The sequence below is a fragment of the Papaver somniferum genome, chromosome 1 (genome assembly GCF_003573695.1).
Source record: "Papaver somniferum cultivar HN1 chromosome 1, ASM357369v1, whole genome shotgun sequence".
Taxonomy (NCBI): domain Eukaryota; kingdom Viridiplantae; phylum Streptophyta; class Magnoliopsida; order Ranunculales; family Papaveraceae; genus Papaver; species Papaver somniferum.
Window position 1 is genome coordinate 217995892 of NC_039358.1, and position 17927 is coordinate 218013818.

Below are 17927 nucleotides of genomic sequence, written 5' to 3' on the forward strand. Positions count from 1 at the left end.
GAAGATGTCCGCATATTCCATGAGTAGTTTGATTAATGCCTCTTCTCGATCTTTATCCATCAGAGTCCCTATCTTGATCATCTTGGGATCTTCTTTCATTCCGATATTGATCTCTTTGGTAGGTGCAACTGGTGTGAACGTAGGCTTTGGCTCCCCTAGAAGAGGAACGTTCTTTAATTGCTATTTGGTAGGCTCTTCAGCCTCCTTTGCTCCTGAGATGCCTGCTTCGGTAGATAGAACACTGCTACTCTTCGTTAGGCTTTTTCCTGAAATTTCTTCAAGATATTGGTCGATCGCCTTGTCTTTGGCCGCTGCTTTATTTTTTCCCTTTCGGGATTGGCGATATCGATGCTCTTCCTGTTCACTGTTGAGTTAATTTTACAGAGCCTGGCATTCCCGTGCAGTAACTTAATCGCCTTTGATTTCCATTTCCCCTTCGGGCGTGGGAACTCTAAGATATTGATGGTACGTTGCAGCTACTCCTTTGAGTTTGTGCACCCATCTTCGTCCGATGATGACATTATAGGAGGACGGTGCATCTACTACGCTGAATCTGGTGCTGACCTTCATCGGTACAGCCTTGACTTCCAAGACAATATCCCCTAGGGGATTTGTAGCTTCCCGTTGAATCCATAAATAGTGTAGTAAGAAGACATCAGTTGCTCATCATTTAATTTCATTCGCTTGAAGGTATCGTAGAACAAGATGTTGACTGAGCTCCATCCATCGATCAAGATCTTCTTTATAGTCCATCCTGAGACAGGTAACATGAGCACCAAAGCATCATTATGGTCTTCCGTGTCTTCCTCAACATCATCGGCAGAAAAAGTCAGTGGTGCATTCATCCAGTCTTCATGTCCCTCTACTTCTTCTCCATCGATCTTGTATAACTCACAATAGTATTCGAATTGTTTTCTCAATCTCTTTCCTATTTGGTCAGTTAGTGATGGGTCGCTCGGCTCTGAGCAAGAAATGGTGTTGATGGTTCGGTCATTCTCAGGTAGGTGGACTTGCTTACTTCGATGGGTCCTTTCTTCGGTTTCTGTCTTTTGAATATATTTCTTGAGATCTCCAGCGTCGATCAGCTTTTGGATCATTATCTTGAGATTCTTGCACTTCTCTGTCTGGTGACCGTTGAAGCAGTGGTACTCACAGTAGTCCCTTGATTTCTCGGTTCTTGGTGGTTGTTTTCCCTTGGACCATGGCCATTCGAGGTTGTTACGGTCCTTTATCTCCCTTATGATCCGAATGTAGCTGGTGTTAAGCTTAGTGTAAAACTGATCTTCGAATTTCTGATCATTGCGTCGATGCTCATCTCTTCGACCTCTTTTATCTTCGTTGAAGCGTTCGGTCGAGTTGGTCCTCTGACCCGCTGTCTTGCTCCACTGAGTTTGTACGATAAGATATATGCATTTGCGCCCTAGGGTTATCTCGCTGGATTTTCTCCAGCCTGGCGTTCTTTTCGATGATCACCCGAAGATCTCCTTCGGTTGTGGGATTACTTCCATGAATTTCAACAAACAATGGGATCATCCTATCCATTACCACTTGTGACAATTGATGCTAACTACCAGGTTTACGTTCCCTATTGCCTGACATATCTTGTGTCACCTATATGTGTATTCTATGATCGTTTATTTGAAAGCGACCGCTACTGAGAAGAGTTTGTCCATTCCTACGTTGACAGTCTTGTTGTACATGGAATTCTCGAAGAATATATTTGTGAGTCGATTGTAGGAATCGATGGATTTGGGCGGTAGGTTATCAAACCATCATACTGCTGATCCTTTCAGGCTTGAGGGGAAATATCGGCAGAGGACCACGTCGTCTCGATCTCATCGGGACATAATTCGATTATAGTAACGAAGGTGAGATGGGGGTCACTGGATCCATCGTAACATTCAAATGTTGGGATTGGACACTTTTGGAGGAATGAGGGCTCTCTCCAGATGTGCGGTCAGTGGTGTAGTAACGAATTCTATTATTACTTCTTCTAACCTTCCTCCTCCTTGATTCATCTTCAGCTGGTTGATCTCCGCCATCATTTCAGCACGAAGACTCTCCATTACGAGAAAATGCTCATCTCTCATAGCAGATCGTCCTGATCTTCGGGTTTCACTATCGAAGTAGTCTGAATCTTCGGGCACGTAATCGGGTTCGGTCAATCTATTCCCTCCCGCAACACGTCGGTTCAGTGGCTCAGGTTTGTTGATGTTGGCCACTATCATCCTTCGGTCCTGGTTTGGCGGGGGCGCCTTGGAGTTTGCCTCATCATGCTGGTTTTCCACTTCGGCGCTACTGGAGATCTGGTCCTTGAGTTCTTGATTTTCCCGTGCTATTAGTGCTACAACATCTGTGTATATCCTCTGATTCTTCTTCAGCTCCTCGAGCTCTGCCGCTAGTTGAATGGAACAGTTTGATCCTTGGTTTGGAGTCCCTATCTTTGCTTGTCCGCCAGAGGCTACAATATGGTCTTTATTTACAGTCTGGATCAGAAGGATAGGTGGGTTGATGGGAAAGACCTGAAGCTCCGTAGGTTGTGGTGTTGGCTGGTTCGCCACTAACAAGGGTTGGATATTCAGTAGAGGTTGGTTTTGCTCATCAGTGAGCGGCATTCCATAGACAGGCTGTTGCATTATTGATTCTGCAACTCCTTCTCGTTGTTCGTTCATTCAGATTGTCGCTGCTCCATTTGCTGCATTGGCTTTGGCTTCTGCATCTTTGAGAGACGCCGCTGCTATTGCATTGGCATCTAGGGTGTCGTACTTTCCGCTCCATCCTTCCTTTTGCTTGCTGCTTTGAGCTTTTTACCCTTCTGCTTACTGCGTGTTACAACCGGTGTGGTCCTTGGGGTTTCCTTTGACCCTGCCTTAGCTTTTTGCTATATCCTTTGTTTTATCCATGTTCTGCAAGAATAAATTTTTGGTAGGGAAGACATATCCACGAGGACTTTGTTAGTCACAGGCATAACGATCATGTAAGAAAATGAAGGTACATATATATTTTTCGTTAGGCGAGAGCCAAAAAACGATCATATTACGGATCTGCTAACGTGAAGGTTATTTTGAAACAGAAGGTGTAGATCCGAAGATTTTTTTTCAAGAGAATACCTAGCTCTAAAGATAGATCTAAAGATAATTTATGAGATACGATAAATCCAAGGATTTTTATAAACGAAAACATGGATCCGAAGACCTTTACAAGAGAAACATGGATCCAACGGTTTTTACAAGACAAAATGAGGATCCGAAGATTTCTGCCGATAATAAATCCAATCGTTTTTGTATTTTGAGTCGATCTCTCAAATCTGTGGATTTTTGTAATGAAAAAGTTTTGTTTCGCCCAAAATCCTTTAAAATATGGTCTTTCTTGCTGGTTTCTCACCCAAAGTCTGTATTGAAAAACAGTGTTGAGTGATAAAAAGAGTTCACAGGGAAAGATAAATCTTTTACCGGGACAGAAGCGTCCCTGTTTCTAGCGCCAAATTGTGAACACAAATGTAACGATGGTAGCATCGTGTCCACAATCAAAGTTCACAATGATGATACAATACGATAATGATTAAAGTAAATGTAAAATGGTGCATAAACTTCTGTTAGAAACTCTGAGCCTTCAGGCTCGTCCTTGTTTCACTTCTACTTTGCATCATAGGTTCGTCTATAATAATTAGAATGATTCATAACAGAGATATAATAAAACCGTAAATGCGGAATGTAAATGAGACGATGATTTACGTGGTTCAGCACTAACGCCTACAACCACGGGGGGTTAGGTTTTTCACTATGTATCTCATGAGGTTACAAATGATAGTCGAATGACTCTGAGTATGGAATGATGATAGAGGAAGGCAGATAAAACTCATACTTACTATTACAATATTTCTCTTCCCAACAATAGTTATCTCTCCTAAAATTTATTCGACCCCCTCTTCTTTGGTTGAGCAGGGTATTTATAGGCTCTTTGTGTGGGTCCCTTCTTTCTGGTACTGATGTCCCTTATCATCTTGATTAACGTGTCGGCCCCAAAGATCATCTTCGTCATGCCCTGATGATGTGTAACGGTATCCTAGTGTAACGATGATCCGCCTTTGCCTCCTCCACAGAAATGTTGACACGTACCCTAAGCGTGTAGCATTCAATGCGAGTGGTTGGGGAAGTCAGTACACTTTAGACAGTTGTTTAATGCAAGTGTCGTCTCAGTGTCAGTTGTGCTTCCTCTCGTTCGTCCGAATCAGATCTGTCTCGATATTTGATAAAGTTCCTTTCTGAGTTACTACTGTGCTCCTCGTACACCTTTTCGTTGAGTACTCCCTAGCTCTTGAGTCATCAGATAAGCCTTTGGTCCAACACGTGGCTGTTAGTGATTACAGTCTTAGATGTTTCGACTTGGCATCATTCCTTGATTCTCTCTTCATCTTGCGACGTCCATGTGTATAATTTCCAACACGTGGCTGTTTTTACGTGTATACAATGGAATATTTAGTGTTTAGGATGGTCAGTCTATCAAAAATAGTTAAAGAGTGAATAACTATATTAGTGAATGGCTCACCAAGAGAAGTGTTTTTTCCTACTAGAGGCATTAGACAGGGAGATTGTCTATCTCCATATATTTTTATCATCTGCATGGAATCCCTTTCCCAGCTTTTGTTGAAAGGTGAAAATGAGAATGTTATCCAGGGTTTCAAATTGAGAAAGGATAGTCCTCCAATCTCTCATTTATTTTTTGCAGATGACTGCATGCTTTTGTCAAAAGCTTCGCTTACCTATGCTAGAAACTTAATGAGGATTATTAACAAATTTGCGAAGGCTTCTGTCCAAGCTATTAATCTAGAAAAATCTGTTTTTTTACCAGTAGTAAAATGCATCACAAGCATATTAAGATGCTCTCAAAAACTTTAGGAATTAAATTCCTGAGTAGCTCTGAAAAGTACCTTGGTACTCTTCTGTTTGTTAAAAGAGAAAAACTAAAACATTCCATTTTCTAATTCAAAAGTTTTATGATAGGCTTAGTAATACTAAAAGATCCAATCTTAATGGGACTCGTAGAACAGTTGTTACTAAGCATGTTCTCTCTAGTCAAGCTGTCTACCATATGTCTTATTTTCCATTTCCTAAAAAAATTACTTCTAAAATAGACTCTATTCAGAGAGCTTTCTAGTGGTCTAAAAAGAATTCAAGAAGAGGGGCTTATTTTCGTTCTTGGGGGGACATTGGGAAATCCAAATTAAATGGTGGTCTTGGTATTAGAAATACATATGCTACTACCAGAGTACTTATAGCTAAAGTAGGGTGGAGAATCTGTAAAAACCCTGAACAGTTGGTTGTTATCTTCCTTAAAAACAAGTATTTTCCTAATCAGAATTTGTTGGAAATTGGTAAGGCTGCTGATGCTTCTTCTTGGATCTGGAAAGGTATAGTAAATAGCTTGGTTTTCCTTAGAGCTAATTTAGTGTATAAGATAAATGATGGTAACACCACTAGGATATGGGAACATAATTGGTTGCCTGGTAGTTCTTCTCCTCATATTTCCATTAATTCTAACTATGGTAATTATAATTATGTTAGTGAGCTTATTGATACGCATGATAATGGATGGAACCTTGGTCTTCTTTCCTCTCTGTTTTCGCATGAAGATGTTATAAAGATTAGGTCAATAAAGATAAATGTTACAAAAAAAGATGATATTATGTGGGCTCATACTTTGAATGTTAAGTATACATTTAAGTAAGCTTATAAAGCTTATATGAATGAATCTTACTCACCTGATGATGCATCCTTCTGGAAAAAGTTTGGTCCTTAGATTGTTTACCAAAAATAAAATTCTTTATGTGGAAGATTTTTGCTCACAAGCTGCCTGTAAATTCAGTTCTCCAGTTCTATAATCCTGCTATTGATGAGTGATGTCCCTTGTGTAGAAATGAAGTTGAAACTGTTATGCATCTATTTATTCAATGTCCGATTGCTTCTCATATTTGGTTTGCCCTATCCTTACAACATTTAGTTAATACAGATTTTGAATGGATTGATGATATCTGCATGTCTTGGTTTGAGAATAATTTTGGTAATCCTCCTTATGCTGTGAATTGGCCAAGCGTTGGTGCAATAGTGCTTTGGTCAATCTGGAAGTTAAGGTGTGATGTAGTATTTAGAAATGTGCAGGTGTCTCTTGATAGAATTATAATGGATAGTAAGAGATCTTTAAATACTTATATAATAGCTCCCCCTTTGCATAAGAAGGCTGCTACAATGGTAGATATAATTCCAATTCAGGAGTTTGATCATATCATGTTCATTGATGGGTCTTTCAAAAAGTTTAACATGGGTATTGGTATCATGCTTTGTGACAATGCAGGAAGAATAAAAAGATACATAGCGGACTTTGGACTGATTTCAAGTGTTATTTCTGCTGAGACAATGGATCTAATTTTGGCTTCCTCTTGGGCGGAGGAGATGAATCTTTCTAAAGTCCTTTTTCTAAGCGATTTCCTTCAGCTAGTAAACTTTGTGAATGGAAGAAAGGGTGATATCTGGAGATGTCTGGATCTCTTAGAAGAATGTCGGATTTCCTTTTCTAGTTGTTTGAACTTTAAAGTAGGCTATATTAAGCGTCTTAAGAATAAGATTGTGGATCGACTTGCACGTCGAGCTAGGACTTTCAGTTTAAGAAACATTTGGAATTCTTCACCTCAGTTCTTAAACAATGTTTTGGGAGAAGTATCCTTAACTGATATTTGTAATAGTCTTTTTAAGTAATGTTAATTATGTTTTTCTCAGCAAAAAAAAAGAATAACTATATTTATAGTGTGGCACAGGTACTACGAGATAATTAGGAAACCCTACGTACAAAGGGTGTGTTTCCAAATAAATTCTTCAGAGAAATTATTTTAAAAATTATCTTATTTTTTTAGGAAACGCAGATTTTACCGAAGTATAGAGGTAAAGTTTAGCACCAAATTCTTTATCAATAAAAAACAAAAAATAAAAACTTCGCAAAAATCACCATGAGTACTACGTTAGGAGAAGAATTACACAGCTCTAATAAAAACAAAAAAACTCAACCTTAACTATCAGGACTTGGAAAATATTCTTCATAAATCTGCATCCAGTCATAACTGGGTTGCTTAGGTTGGATTCCATTGCGAATACAGTGTTCCTTAAGAAGATAAGGGACTCGAAATTCTTTAGACATGGTATGCCAACAATACTGACTAGCTTCAAATATTTCGGAACAACATCTTTTCATATCTACGTTAGTGATGAGGCCTTCTTTCTTAGAATAATCGAAGCACTTTATGTCATCTATTTCGCAGTTATCACGAACAACGTAAGGAATATAACTCCAGTTTGATTGAACTTGTTCATTGTGATGGAGTACTGCCCAACACCTCTCACTGCTTATCTTAGATATATGAATACGATTACATGTCAGAAACTCGAGATCAGGTCCTGCATAAACAGCATATGCAGAAGTTACCGCAGGTAATAATACCAACATCAATACCACCATGATATTCTTCATCATATTCATACTCGTTCTTTTTTTTTAATATATAAAAGCTAGGGTTTGGTCTATATTTATATACTTTGAGTGCATCCCGATATCCTAATCACCCTTGAATATGAAATCCCTCCCGAGTCCTGGCTGAATGCGAACTCAAGAGAATAACGGTCGACATAGCCACCGGAGAAAGCGTAAAGTTTACTATAAGATGTAATGCATGTTTGAGTTGTAATCAAACTCTGATTTAAGTTGCCACCACCACAAGGTAGTACAGTACTTCACCTCTGACAGATAGTATTTTTCAAAAGTAAAGGTAGAATTTGTACAAAGCAAAATAGTAATTTTACAATTCGAGTGTCACAGTAAAAATGTACACAAAAATCTTGCAACTTGGAAAACTGATCCAACAATTAACTCTTCTTGCTTTCAACCAAGAATGAAGAAATAAGTAAACAGAGGATGCATCCTTCTTAGCATTGCCAGGTTACAAAAAGAAATCAGATTGACAGCTAACTAGTTAATTATCAAAGAATGGGCATTCAGAAACAAGATTGTCGCTGTATTTTTCAAATTCCACTTGATAGTAACAGGATTGATTAGTTGGAAGAAATAGTTCAGGAAGTCCCATTGAAGAGGAAATGCCATTAACATGATGGCTTTGAAGATAAACCACAAATTCGCATCTCATTGGACAAATTTTTTGCAGTCTTCATTCTTCCCTCTCGGTTTAGTCCCGCTAATAGTGTACTGTAAGTAACTTTGGTAGGTTTTAAATTATTTTCTTTCATTTTCTTGAATAGCATCGTAGCTTCATCTAACTTACGATTCTTGCAATACCCATCAATCAATATATTGTAACTGATAACATCCGGTCGAACGCCTTTATCTACCATTGAGTCAAACAGTTTCACTACATCATCCAACCGACCTGCCTTACACAAACCGTGGATCATTGAGTTATAAGTAATCTGATTAGGTTTTACATTTACCTTGTGCATCAGTTCAAACAACTCCCAAGCATCTTCTGTCATCCCATCTTTACAAATTAAATCTATAAATATATTAAAAGTTCCTGTATTGGGTGATATCCCTCGATCCATCATTTCATGAAAGTGTCTTCTCGCTTCTTCCCATTGACCACGCCTGCAATGACCATCAATCATACAACTATATGTCTTTACATCAGCAGAGATTCCTCTATTAACCATCTCGTCAAAGACTCTTTTTGCCTCATCCAACCGGTCTGACTTGCAAAGTCCATTGATCAAAGAATTGTGAACGGCTACATCGGGTACAGCATTTGAATCTCTAAGCATTTCGGAGAAGAAAACCAAAGCTTCATCAACTTTACCTCCTTTACAAAGAGTATCTATAATCACACAATACGAAACAGCATCAGGTTTGCATTTCCATTGCGACATCTTTTTTTTCAGCTGAATAGCACGATCCACTTTCCCAGTTTTACAAAACCCGGATATAAGAGTATTACATGTAACTGCATTAGGTTGAATACCCATTTGAGTCATTCTCTCGAACATCTTGTATGCAGAATCAATCTTCTCTTGAAGACACAACCCTTTAATCAGTGTAGTGAAAGTGATTGTATTAGGATGATAACCTCTCTTGATAGTCTCTCCAACCACACAAAACCCATGATTCATTTGGCGTAACTGACAGCAGCAATTGATCAAAATGTTGAATGTATAAATATTGGGTTGTACTCCAACCAAACTCATCTTCTTTTACAACTTGATCACATCTGTGTAACATCTGATCTTCCACAATGCTCCCAATACATGACAAAATGCATCATTAGATGGCAATGGTTTTTCCAGAATCAATCGATCAAAGCATCTCAAACCATCCTCAAGCTTCTGAATCCTTCCTGACTTACACTCATCCCTCACAAATTGCTCAACTTGTGATATTCTATCAACTCCCGAACCATAATAAATGGAGAATAATCTTGTTCTTGTGTGCAGCAGCAACATTTTCTTATGCCCCGAGTTCATCCTTTCTTTTCCTTCTTCTTTTGTCTTTTGGAACTCGCGCACAATTTTCAAGTTTTAAAAGAAGCTCTTTTCAAATGGGTAATAAGCCCAATATTCTTGTCCCTTCCATGCCCAACAATGTTAAATTTCCCGGGCGGTGGCTGTTTCCTGAATCCGCCGATAGTGGACACCATGAACATTTTTAGGCGGAAAATTTCATTTGGCTAAATATGAATTTGCTGAATGAATGATCCGTTAAAAACATATTAGAATCTCTCTCTCCATTTTTGCCATACCGATCGAGAGACCAATTGTGGAACAATATTTCAAAATATTCTTAACATTAACTGTAAAATCTGAAACACATAATGGGCAATCTTAAGGTTTTGGACTACGGGGAGAAAATTTTGGTTCTGAAAGGGGAACACTGTGGAGAAACTATCAATAAAGACATTTGAAAATTGATGAACACCCTCAACATAGGTCATCATGATGTACATATAGAGGATTCTTCAGGAGGAATTATTTGGTGAATAAGACAGATTTTTGATATTTCCTCAACAGCTTTCTGCTGCATTTCCAGTGCCTGCACTGAATAGATGAACAAGTAACTATTATCACTGAATAATAACAAACACACCTGCATCATTACATGCCTCAGAAGTACAAAATCATATCGAACTCCACAGGAAAGACAGGGTAAAACATGGTATTCCCAGTAAATTCCGAATAACTCATGAGTAGCAGGCTAAATTTTAATTAAAAATCATATTTACTGAAATAAAACACAACAAATCCTGTACACCAACCTTGGCTCTAAGGTTTCTATTGTGAAGACATAGAAAAACGAAGTTCCAAGTACTCTGGAAGCTTCCGATGCAACCAGTAACATAGCTGATGATGTGACTTGAATGCACGTGCGAGCACAAGAAATCAAGAGGAAGTATTAAGATAAACATAAAACCTCACCCATGCCAGCAGACACCAAGAACGGGTCCGTGATGCAACAAAAGCAGATACAATTCTTTCAGCATGAGTAGTGTCAAGTTCTAAGGTAATGAAAATCCTAACATCAACATAAGAAATGAAAATATGTATATGTCAAGGTCCAACTATAATCTAACAGATAAAATAGTGCACCAGAAACCAAAGTAAAGAGACTGCAGCAGGGGAAATTACGTACATCTCTAATTCCTGCAGCACATGGAACCATGCATATGCCTCCTGAGAGTGTTAAGAACAATATTAAAATTCAAATATTGTTTTCATGAATGAAGTTCACTTGAATGGAATATCTACAGCGCTAACGTAATAAAGAAAATAGTCAGGGAGGAATTAATATGAACAAGATCGGAGGAAAAGAAAAGAAAAAGGATCAATTTAACTATATATATCCATCAAAACAGTTTGCAACTTGATAGAGATTCAGAATTTCGCTGTTACCTCCACAATGCCAAGGTTTAGCACACGCAAAGATTTTTTAACTTATCTGTGGAGAGAGTGTTAACTAACAAACAAATAACAGCATCACTTGGTGCAAGTTTTCTTTCACGCATCTTGCGAAGAAATTGCAACGCCTTGTCAATTTCCTTTTCTACGAGAAAACCCTTAATGATGGTATCATATGTGCTAGGCTCTGGTACACAACCCCTCTTTTCCATTTTGATGATTAAACTGTTAGCCTCCAATAACATCTTGCTATCAAAGAGGCCACTTATCATTGTGGTATATGTTACTACATATCGCATCTTCGAACTTGCCATCTAGGAATAAACCCCGAATAAGCAACCACTTATACCCTCATCATTTAGAAAAAAAAAAATGGTTCTCCGCCAAAATGCCTATTAGAGCACACACACACACATGATCAGATGTAGATATCTACTTCATATATGTATCTCACTCTAACAGTCTCCCAGATGATATTATTTGATACTGACAGAAACAAAGAAAAACCTTTCCGAAATGGCTAGTGGAACTAAGAAAAATAAGAAAACGAATGAACTAATCACACTCCTTGCTCTCTATTGTTTCTTCAGAGCAAAAGTAGCGGAATAACGAAATATAGACCAGGGAGAGTTTTAAAGTGTAATATAACAGCAAAACATGGCAAACAACAATTAAGGTCCCTAATTTCGGCCATACTGAAATTGACATGCAGATCGACGTGTCTAATGTAGCTCTTCCGCCTTCAAAATAATGTTCAGGCCCACAAAATGATATTGAATTGCATATAAAATCCAGTTAGCAACAGTGGCAGAGTGAAGATCCTGAAAGTGAACCAAAATTGGAACAAAAATAAGTCCACCAGAATCTAAGGGAAATGACAGAAGCATACCATTTTTCAGATTACACAAGCTACAGGAAAGAAATCAAATGAAAATAAGTTGATACTTGAAAAGAGATTTAGAAATTCGCTGTTACCTCAACATTACGATGTTTGGCAAAAATGACTATAGATCTTTTAGCTGATTTGTTGAGAGAGTGCTGATCAACAACGAAAAAACAGAATCACTCAGGCACAAATTTTCTTTCGCGCATCTTGTGTAGAAATTGCAATGCCTTGTCAGTTTCCTTTCCTACAAGAAAACCCTTGATGGTATTATATGCTATAACATTAGGTGCACAACCCTTCTCTTCCATTTCGATGATTAAATTGTTAGCCTAAAGTAACATCTTGCTACGAAAGAGGCCACTTATCATTGTGTTATATGTCGCTACATTAGGCACTAATCCCTTTTCGCTACATTAAGCAATAATCCCCAAGCATCTTTCGCCATCCCATCCTTACAAAGTGAATCTATTAATATACTAAAGGTTACTATATTGGGTGAAACCCCTCGATCCAGCATCTCATCAAAATATCTTCTTGCTTCTTCCCATTGACCATGCCCGCAATGACCATCAATTATACAATTATATGTAATTACATCCGCAGAGATTCCTCTGCTAACCATCTCGTCAAGGACTCTCTTTGCCTCATCCAACCGACCTGAATTGCACAGTCCATTTATCAAAGAGTTGTAAACGACTAAATTGGGTACAACATTTGAATCTCTAAGCATTTCGGAGAAGAGAACCACAGCTTGATCAACTAAACCTCCTTTACAAAGAGTATCTATATTCATAGAGTAAGAAACAACATTAGCTCTGCAGTTCCATTTCACCATGTTGTTTTTTAGCTGAAGAGCGCGAGCCACCTCACCAGATCTACAGAGCCCATATATAAGAGTATTATATGTATATGCATCAGGTTGAATACCCGTTTGAGTCATTCTGCCAAACACTTTGAAGGCAGAATCGATCTTTTCTTTAAGACACAACCCTTTAATGAGTGCAGTGAAAGTGATAACAGTAGGACGATAACCTCTCTTTAGTATCTCTCCAAGCAAACAAAACCCATGATTCACCTGTCCTGATTGACACCAACAATTTATCAAAATATTCAATGTAACAGCAGTTGGTTGTACCCCAACCAAACTCATCTTCTTATATAACTTGATCACATCTGTGTAACATCTAATCTTGGATAATGATCCCAATACATGATTAAATGTAGAATTAGATGGTAATGGTCTCTCTAAGATCAACTGATCAAAGCATCTCAATCCATCTTCAAGTTTCTGAATCTTTCCTGACTTACACTCATCCCTCACAAGTTGCTCAAGTTGAGATATCCTATTACCATAATTACCTGCTGAAGTACCATAATAATATCTGGAGAACACTCTTGTCCTTGTGTGCAGCAACATTTTCTTATGCCCCAGATTCATCATTTTTCTCTTTCTTCTTCTCTTTCTTCAGGTACTTGGACACTATTTTATGACACTACTCAGCCCAATATTCTAAGCTATGCCACACACAGACTGCCTGTTATATCAGTTATCGCCAAGTATGTGAGAAAGAGTGGAAAATTTTGTTTTGGGTGCTAGACGAATCATCCATTTAAACATGTTACGTCGACACGAGAGAGCAAGTTGGTTTTTCTAGTATCATTTACAACATGAACCATAAAAGTTCGAAAATTACTGAGAATGTTGACCTTCCTGTTACATATTACAAAATGTAAAGTCATAATTTTTTTGGTACAATTAGAGTAATATTATTACAGATTTTTTGATGCTTCCCCTGCATTTCTAGTGCCTGCACCGAATAGAATAGATGAATAAGTAACTCTTATCACAGAAGAATAACAAAGACACACCTGCATCGCAAATTACACGCCTCAGATGTACAAAATCATATCGAACTCCATAGGAAATACGGGAAAAACTTGGTATTCCAAGTAAATTTTGAATAGCAATACTTTCAGTGTTTTTGAAGCTCATGAGTTGAAAGGCTAAAATTTACTTAAAAATCATGTTTACTGAAATATAACACAACCAATCCTATACACCAACATTGGCTCTAAGGTTTCTCGTGAAGACATAGAAAATGAAGTTTGAAGTACACTGGAAGCTTCTGACTAGCTGCAAAATGCAAGCATAACATAGCTGATGATGTGACTCGAATGCACATGCGAGCACAAGAAATCAACAGGAAGTATTAAGATAAACATAAAACCAAACTCATGCTGCATCACGGACCCATTCTTGGTTTCTTCAGGCAACTAAGTAAAGAAACTACAGGATGGCTTATTACCTACATCTCTAATTCCTGCAGCATCTGGAACCATGCATATGCGCCCTGAGACTTTTAAGAACAATATTAAAAATCACATATTGTTTTCATGAATGAAGTTCAACTTAATGTTATATCTACAGGGCTACTATAATAAAGAACATATTTAACTGTATGTTCATCAAAATATGTTGAAACTTGATAGAGATTCAGGATTTTGCTGTTACCTCAACAATCACAAGGTTTCACGTACACATACTTTTCAAACTATCTGCGAACAGAGTGTTTACCAACAAACAAATAACAGAATCACTTGGTGCAAACTCGCATTCACGCATCTTGCGAAGAAATTGCAATGCCTTGTCAATATCCTTTCCTGCAAGAAAACCCTTAATAACAGTATTATATGTTATAGCATTAAATTGTTAGCCTCCAAAATCAGCTTGCTACGAAAGAGGCCATTTAACATTGTGTTATATGTTACCACACTACGCATTAATCCCTTTTTTGGAATTTCAATAAACAATTTTCTCGCATCTTCCAACTTGCCAGTCTGCGTCAAACCTTGAATAAGAATATTGTACATTTCCACATCAGCTGAGATACCAATACCCTCCATGGATTCAAATAATTGTATTGCTTCCTCAATGCGTCCATTCTTGCAGTACCCATCCAAAATTGTATGGTAAGTGACAATATCTGGAGACAAACCAAAAGTCTGCATCTTCTTAAACAAATTCTTAGCAGTTTTCATTCTTCCAACTCCGTATAGTCCCCTTAATAGAATAGTGTAAGTAACTGTTAGTGGGTTTCAATTCATTTTGTTTCATTTTCTTAAATAGCTGCGTAGCTTCATCTAATTTATGATTCTTGCAATACCCATCAATCAATATATTGCAACTGATAACGTTCGGTTTGAGGCCCCTATCTACCATCGAGTCAAACAGATGCACCGCATCTTTCAACCGGCCTGCCAAACACAATCCATTGATCATTGAGCTATAAGTAATCTGATTAGGTTTTATATTTAACTTGTCCATCTGTTTAAATAACCCCCAGGCATCTTCTATCATCCCATCTTTACAATGTGAATCTGTTAATATATTAAAAGTAACTGTATTGGGTGAAATCCCTCGAACCATCATTTTATAAAAATATCTTCTTGCTTCATCCCATTGACCATGCCGGCAAAGACCATCAATCATACAACTATATGTAGTTACATCGGCAGAGATTCCTCTACTAACCATCTCATCAAAGGCTCTTTTTGCTTCATTCAACCGGCCGGAATTGCAAAGTCCATTTATCAAAGAACTGTAAACGATTACATGGGGCACAACATTTGAATCTCTAAGCATTTCAGAGAAGAGAACCAAAGCTTGATCAACTAGACCTCCTTTACAAAGAGTATCTATAATCACAGAGTACGAAACAACATCAGGTCTGCAATTCCATTTCAGCATCTTGTTTTTTAGCTGAAGAGCAGGACCCACTTTACCGATTCTACAAAGTCCAGATATAAGATTAGTAAATGTAACCACAGTAGGCTGAATACTCATTTGAGTCATTTTATCAAACACTTGAACGCAAAATCAATCTTTTCTTGAGAACACGGCCCTTTAATCAGTGTATTGAAAGTGATAACATCAGGATGATATTCTCTCTTTAATATCTCTCCAATAAAACAAAACCCGTGATTCACTTGGCCTAATTGACAGCAACAATTAATTAAAATGTTCAATGTAATCATACTTGGTTCTACTCCAAACAAACACATCTTCTTATACACCCCAATGACATCTGAATCACACTTGATTTTAGACAATGATCCCAATACATGATTAAATCTAATAATGGATGGCAATGGTCTTTCCAATATTAATTGATTAAAGTATCTCAATCCATCCTCAAGTTTCTGAATCTTTCCTGACTTACACTCATCCCTCACAATTTGCTCAAGTTGTGATATTTTATTGTAATTACCTCCTGAACCATGATAATAACTGAAGAACATTCTTGTTCTTGTATGCTGCTGCAACATTTTGATACGCCCCAAATTCATCCTTTGTTACTTTCTTCTTCTTCTCCCAAAAGATAACCACTAACTCCAGTCTTCAGGTACTTGTTTTAAAAGATCCTCTTTTAGAGCATCCACAATCGAGGATCAAACCTATATATTTGGTCAAGAAACGAGACACAGCCGGACAGACCATCGAGTAAAAGTTGGACCAAAATCAAATCCAGACTATATTTGGTCTGGGACCAAGACCAAATCCAAATATAGTCGAGCAAACGTATAAAGTGATCCTGTAATGGGGCAATGGGGCGAACGTATAAAGTGATCATGTGATGGGGCGAACGTATAAAGTGATCCTTGTGATGGGGCGGACATTATATGTGATCCTTGTGATGGGGCAGACATTATATGTGATCCTGACCAAATGGACGGACATTATATGTGATCCTTTTGATGGGGCGAACATTATATGTGATCCTGACCAAATTTACTCTTCCATCCTAGTGTAACACCACGGACTAAACTCAAATTTGGTCGTTTTTTTTTGTCTTTGGTCTTTGGTTTTGATCGCACCACTGCAGTTGCTCTTAGGATGAGAAAAAATAATGATTGTTGCTACAAGGGAGACCAAGTATCGCTAAGGTTGCTTCAAAAACAAAACAAAACAAAAAAAGTACTCCCTCTGTTTCACAAAGACAGTCCGCTTTGACTTTCTCAAAATATTAAGGAGACCATATTATTTTACTTGACTACCCTTAGTTACTTACCTATTTTATTTTAATAAAAATGCTAGCAATAAAGACAATCCAAAATTGTTGTGAGAATTATAAATACGAAATATAAAAGGAAAATTTAAAAGATATCGAATTTATGAAGTATAAACTTTATAAGGAATTTAATTTTAGAGTTAAATGTATATTTCCTTAAAAGGAATGAAGGATATATTTGTTTCCTCAATTATACTAATTTCTTTAATATTTTAGATTGGGTCACGTTAAAAATAGATTTATGATTATAAAGAATTCAAGGGTATATTAGAGAGTTCATTGAAAAAGTATGACTATAAACAGAAGTTGGACACAATTTTGAAACTGTCGAAAAAGGAATAGAGGACGGTCTTTCAGAAACAAAGGGAGTAATAAATAAAAAAAAAAAAATATTGCTAAGAGCAACTCCACTGAGACAATCAAAATAGAGTGATGGTATGTTGACAACCAAAAATACTGGATGAGATCCCGTGGATAGATCGTGCGGCAGAGAGGGGGGACGTTCTCACCATAGGGATGGTAAAGGCTTATGTGGATCCCCGCACTCCCTCACACGGTTTTCTTCCCGGGATTTCCTCCCGAAATGTCATTTTCGATCAAAATAACGAGTCCAAATCTGTTCACACTCCTCTAACGAGTGTATATTTCACATATTATTCTGATTGGTTGATTATTTAACTGATGGTCGCATTGCCCTCCATGTTTAGAGATGAAATGTGAAATATACACTCCTTAAAGAGTGTGCACGAATTCACACTCCAAAATAACCTATTTGATAGTCCACGTGGACAACAAACTCATTTTATCACAGTGGGAAAGAGTATGTAAGTGATGTTTCTTTAACATATTGTTGGACAATATAAGTGTAAGCGCATAGTTTCTTTTATCTTTACATTCCTAGCTTTGTTAGCTGTCCTGTTATCTACTTTCCTAGTATTGTTAGTTGTCCTGTAATGGTTCACTATACTCTATAAATAGTGCAACCCTAGTCTCTCTTTGTAATCCTTCACACACTTCTTAATATAACTGTGT

At 37.6% G+C, this 17927-nt stretch overlaps 3 protein-coding genes across 3 annotated transcripts; all 3 read right to left on the reverse strand.

Moving 5' to 3' along the window:
* Positions 1 to 602: 602 nt before the first annotated feature.
* Positions 603 to 1542, reverse strand: LOC113360335. The gene is made up of 2 exons (XM_026603854.1): positions 1474 to 1542; positions 603 to 1385 (listed from the first exon to the last, which is right to left on the reverse strand). The coding sequence occupies exons 1-2, from the start codon at positions 1540 to 1542 to the stop codon at positions 603 to 605; spliced, it is 852 nt and encodes a 283-aa protein (XP_026459639.1).
* Positions 1543 to 7984: 6442 nt separating this feature from the next.
* LOC113360340 (pentatricopeptide repeat-containing protein At1g63080, mitochondrial-like) lies at positions 7985 to 13342 on the reverse strand. The gene is made up of 6 exons (XM_026603857.1): positions 12222 to 13342; positions 11705 to 11849; positions 10639 to 10715; positions 10461 to 10557; positions 10132 to 10239; positions 7985 to 9239 (listed from the first exon to the last, which is right to left on the reverse strand). Exons 1-6 carry the CDS (start codon positions 13265 to 13267, stop codon positions 8145 to 8147), a joined length of 2568 nt encoding a protein of 855 aa, XP_026459642.1. The 5' UTR covers positions 13268 to 13342; the 3' UTR covers positions 7985 to 8144.
* Positions 13343 to 13898: 556 nt separating this feature from the next.
* LOC113360347 (pentatricopeptide repeat-containing protein At1g62670, mitochondrial-like) lies at positions 13899 to 15679 on the reverse strand. Its single transcript, XM_026603865.1, has 5 exons — positions 14991 to 15679; positions 14596 to 14887; positions 14371 to 14500; positions 14118 to 14177; positions 13899 to 13960 (listed from the first exon to the last, which is right to left on the reverse strand). The coding sequence occupies exons 1-5, from the start codon at positions 15677 to 15679 to the stop codon at positions 13899 to 13901; spliced, it is 1233 nt and encodes a 410-aa protein (XP_026459650.1).
* Between the last annotated feature and the right edge of the window lie 2248 nt (positions 15680 to 17927).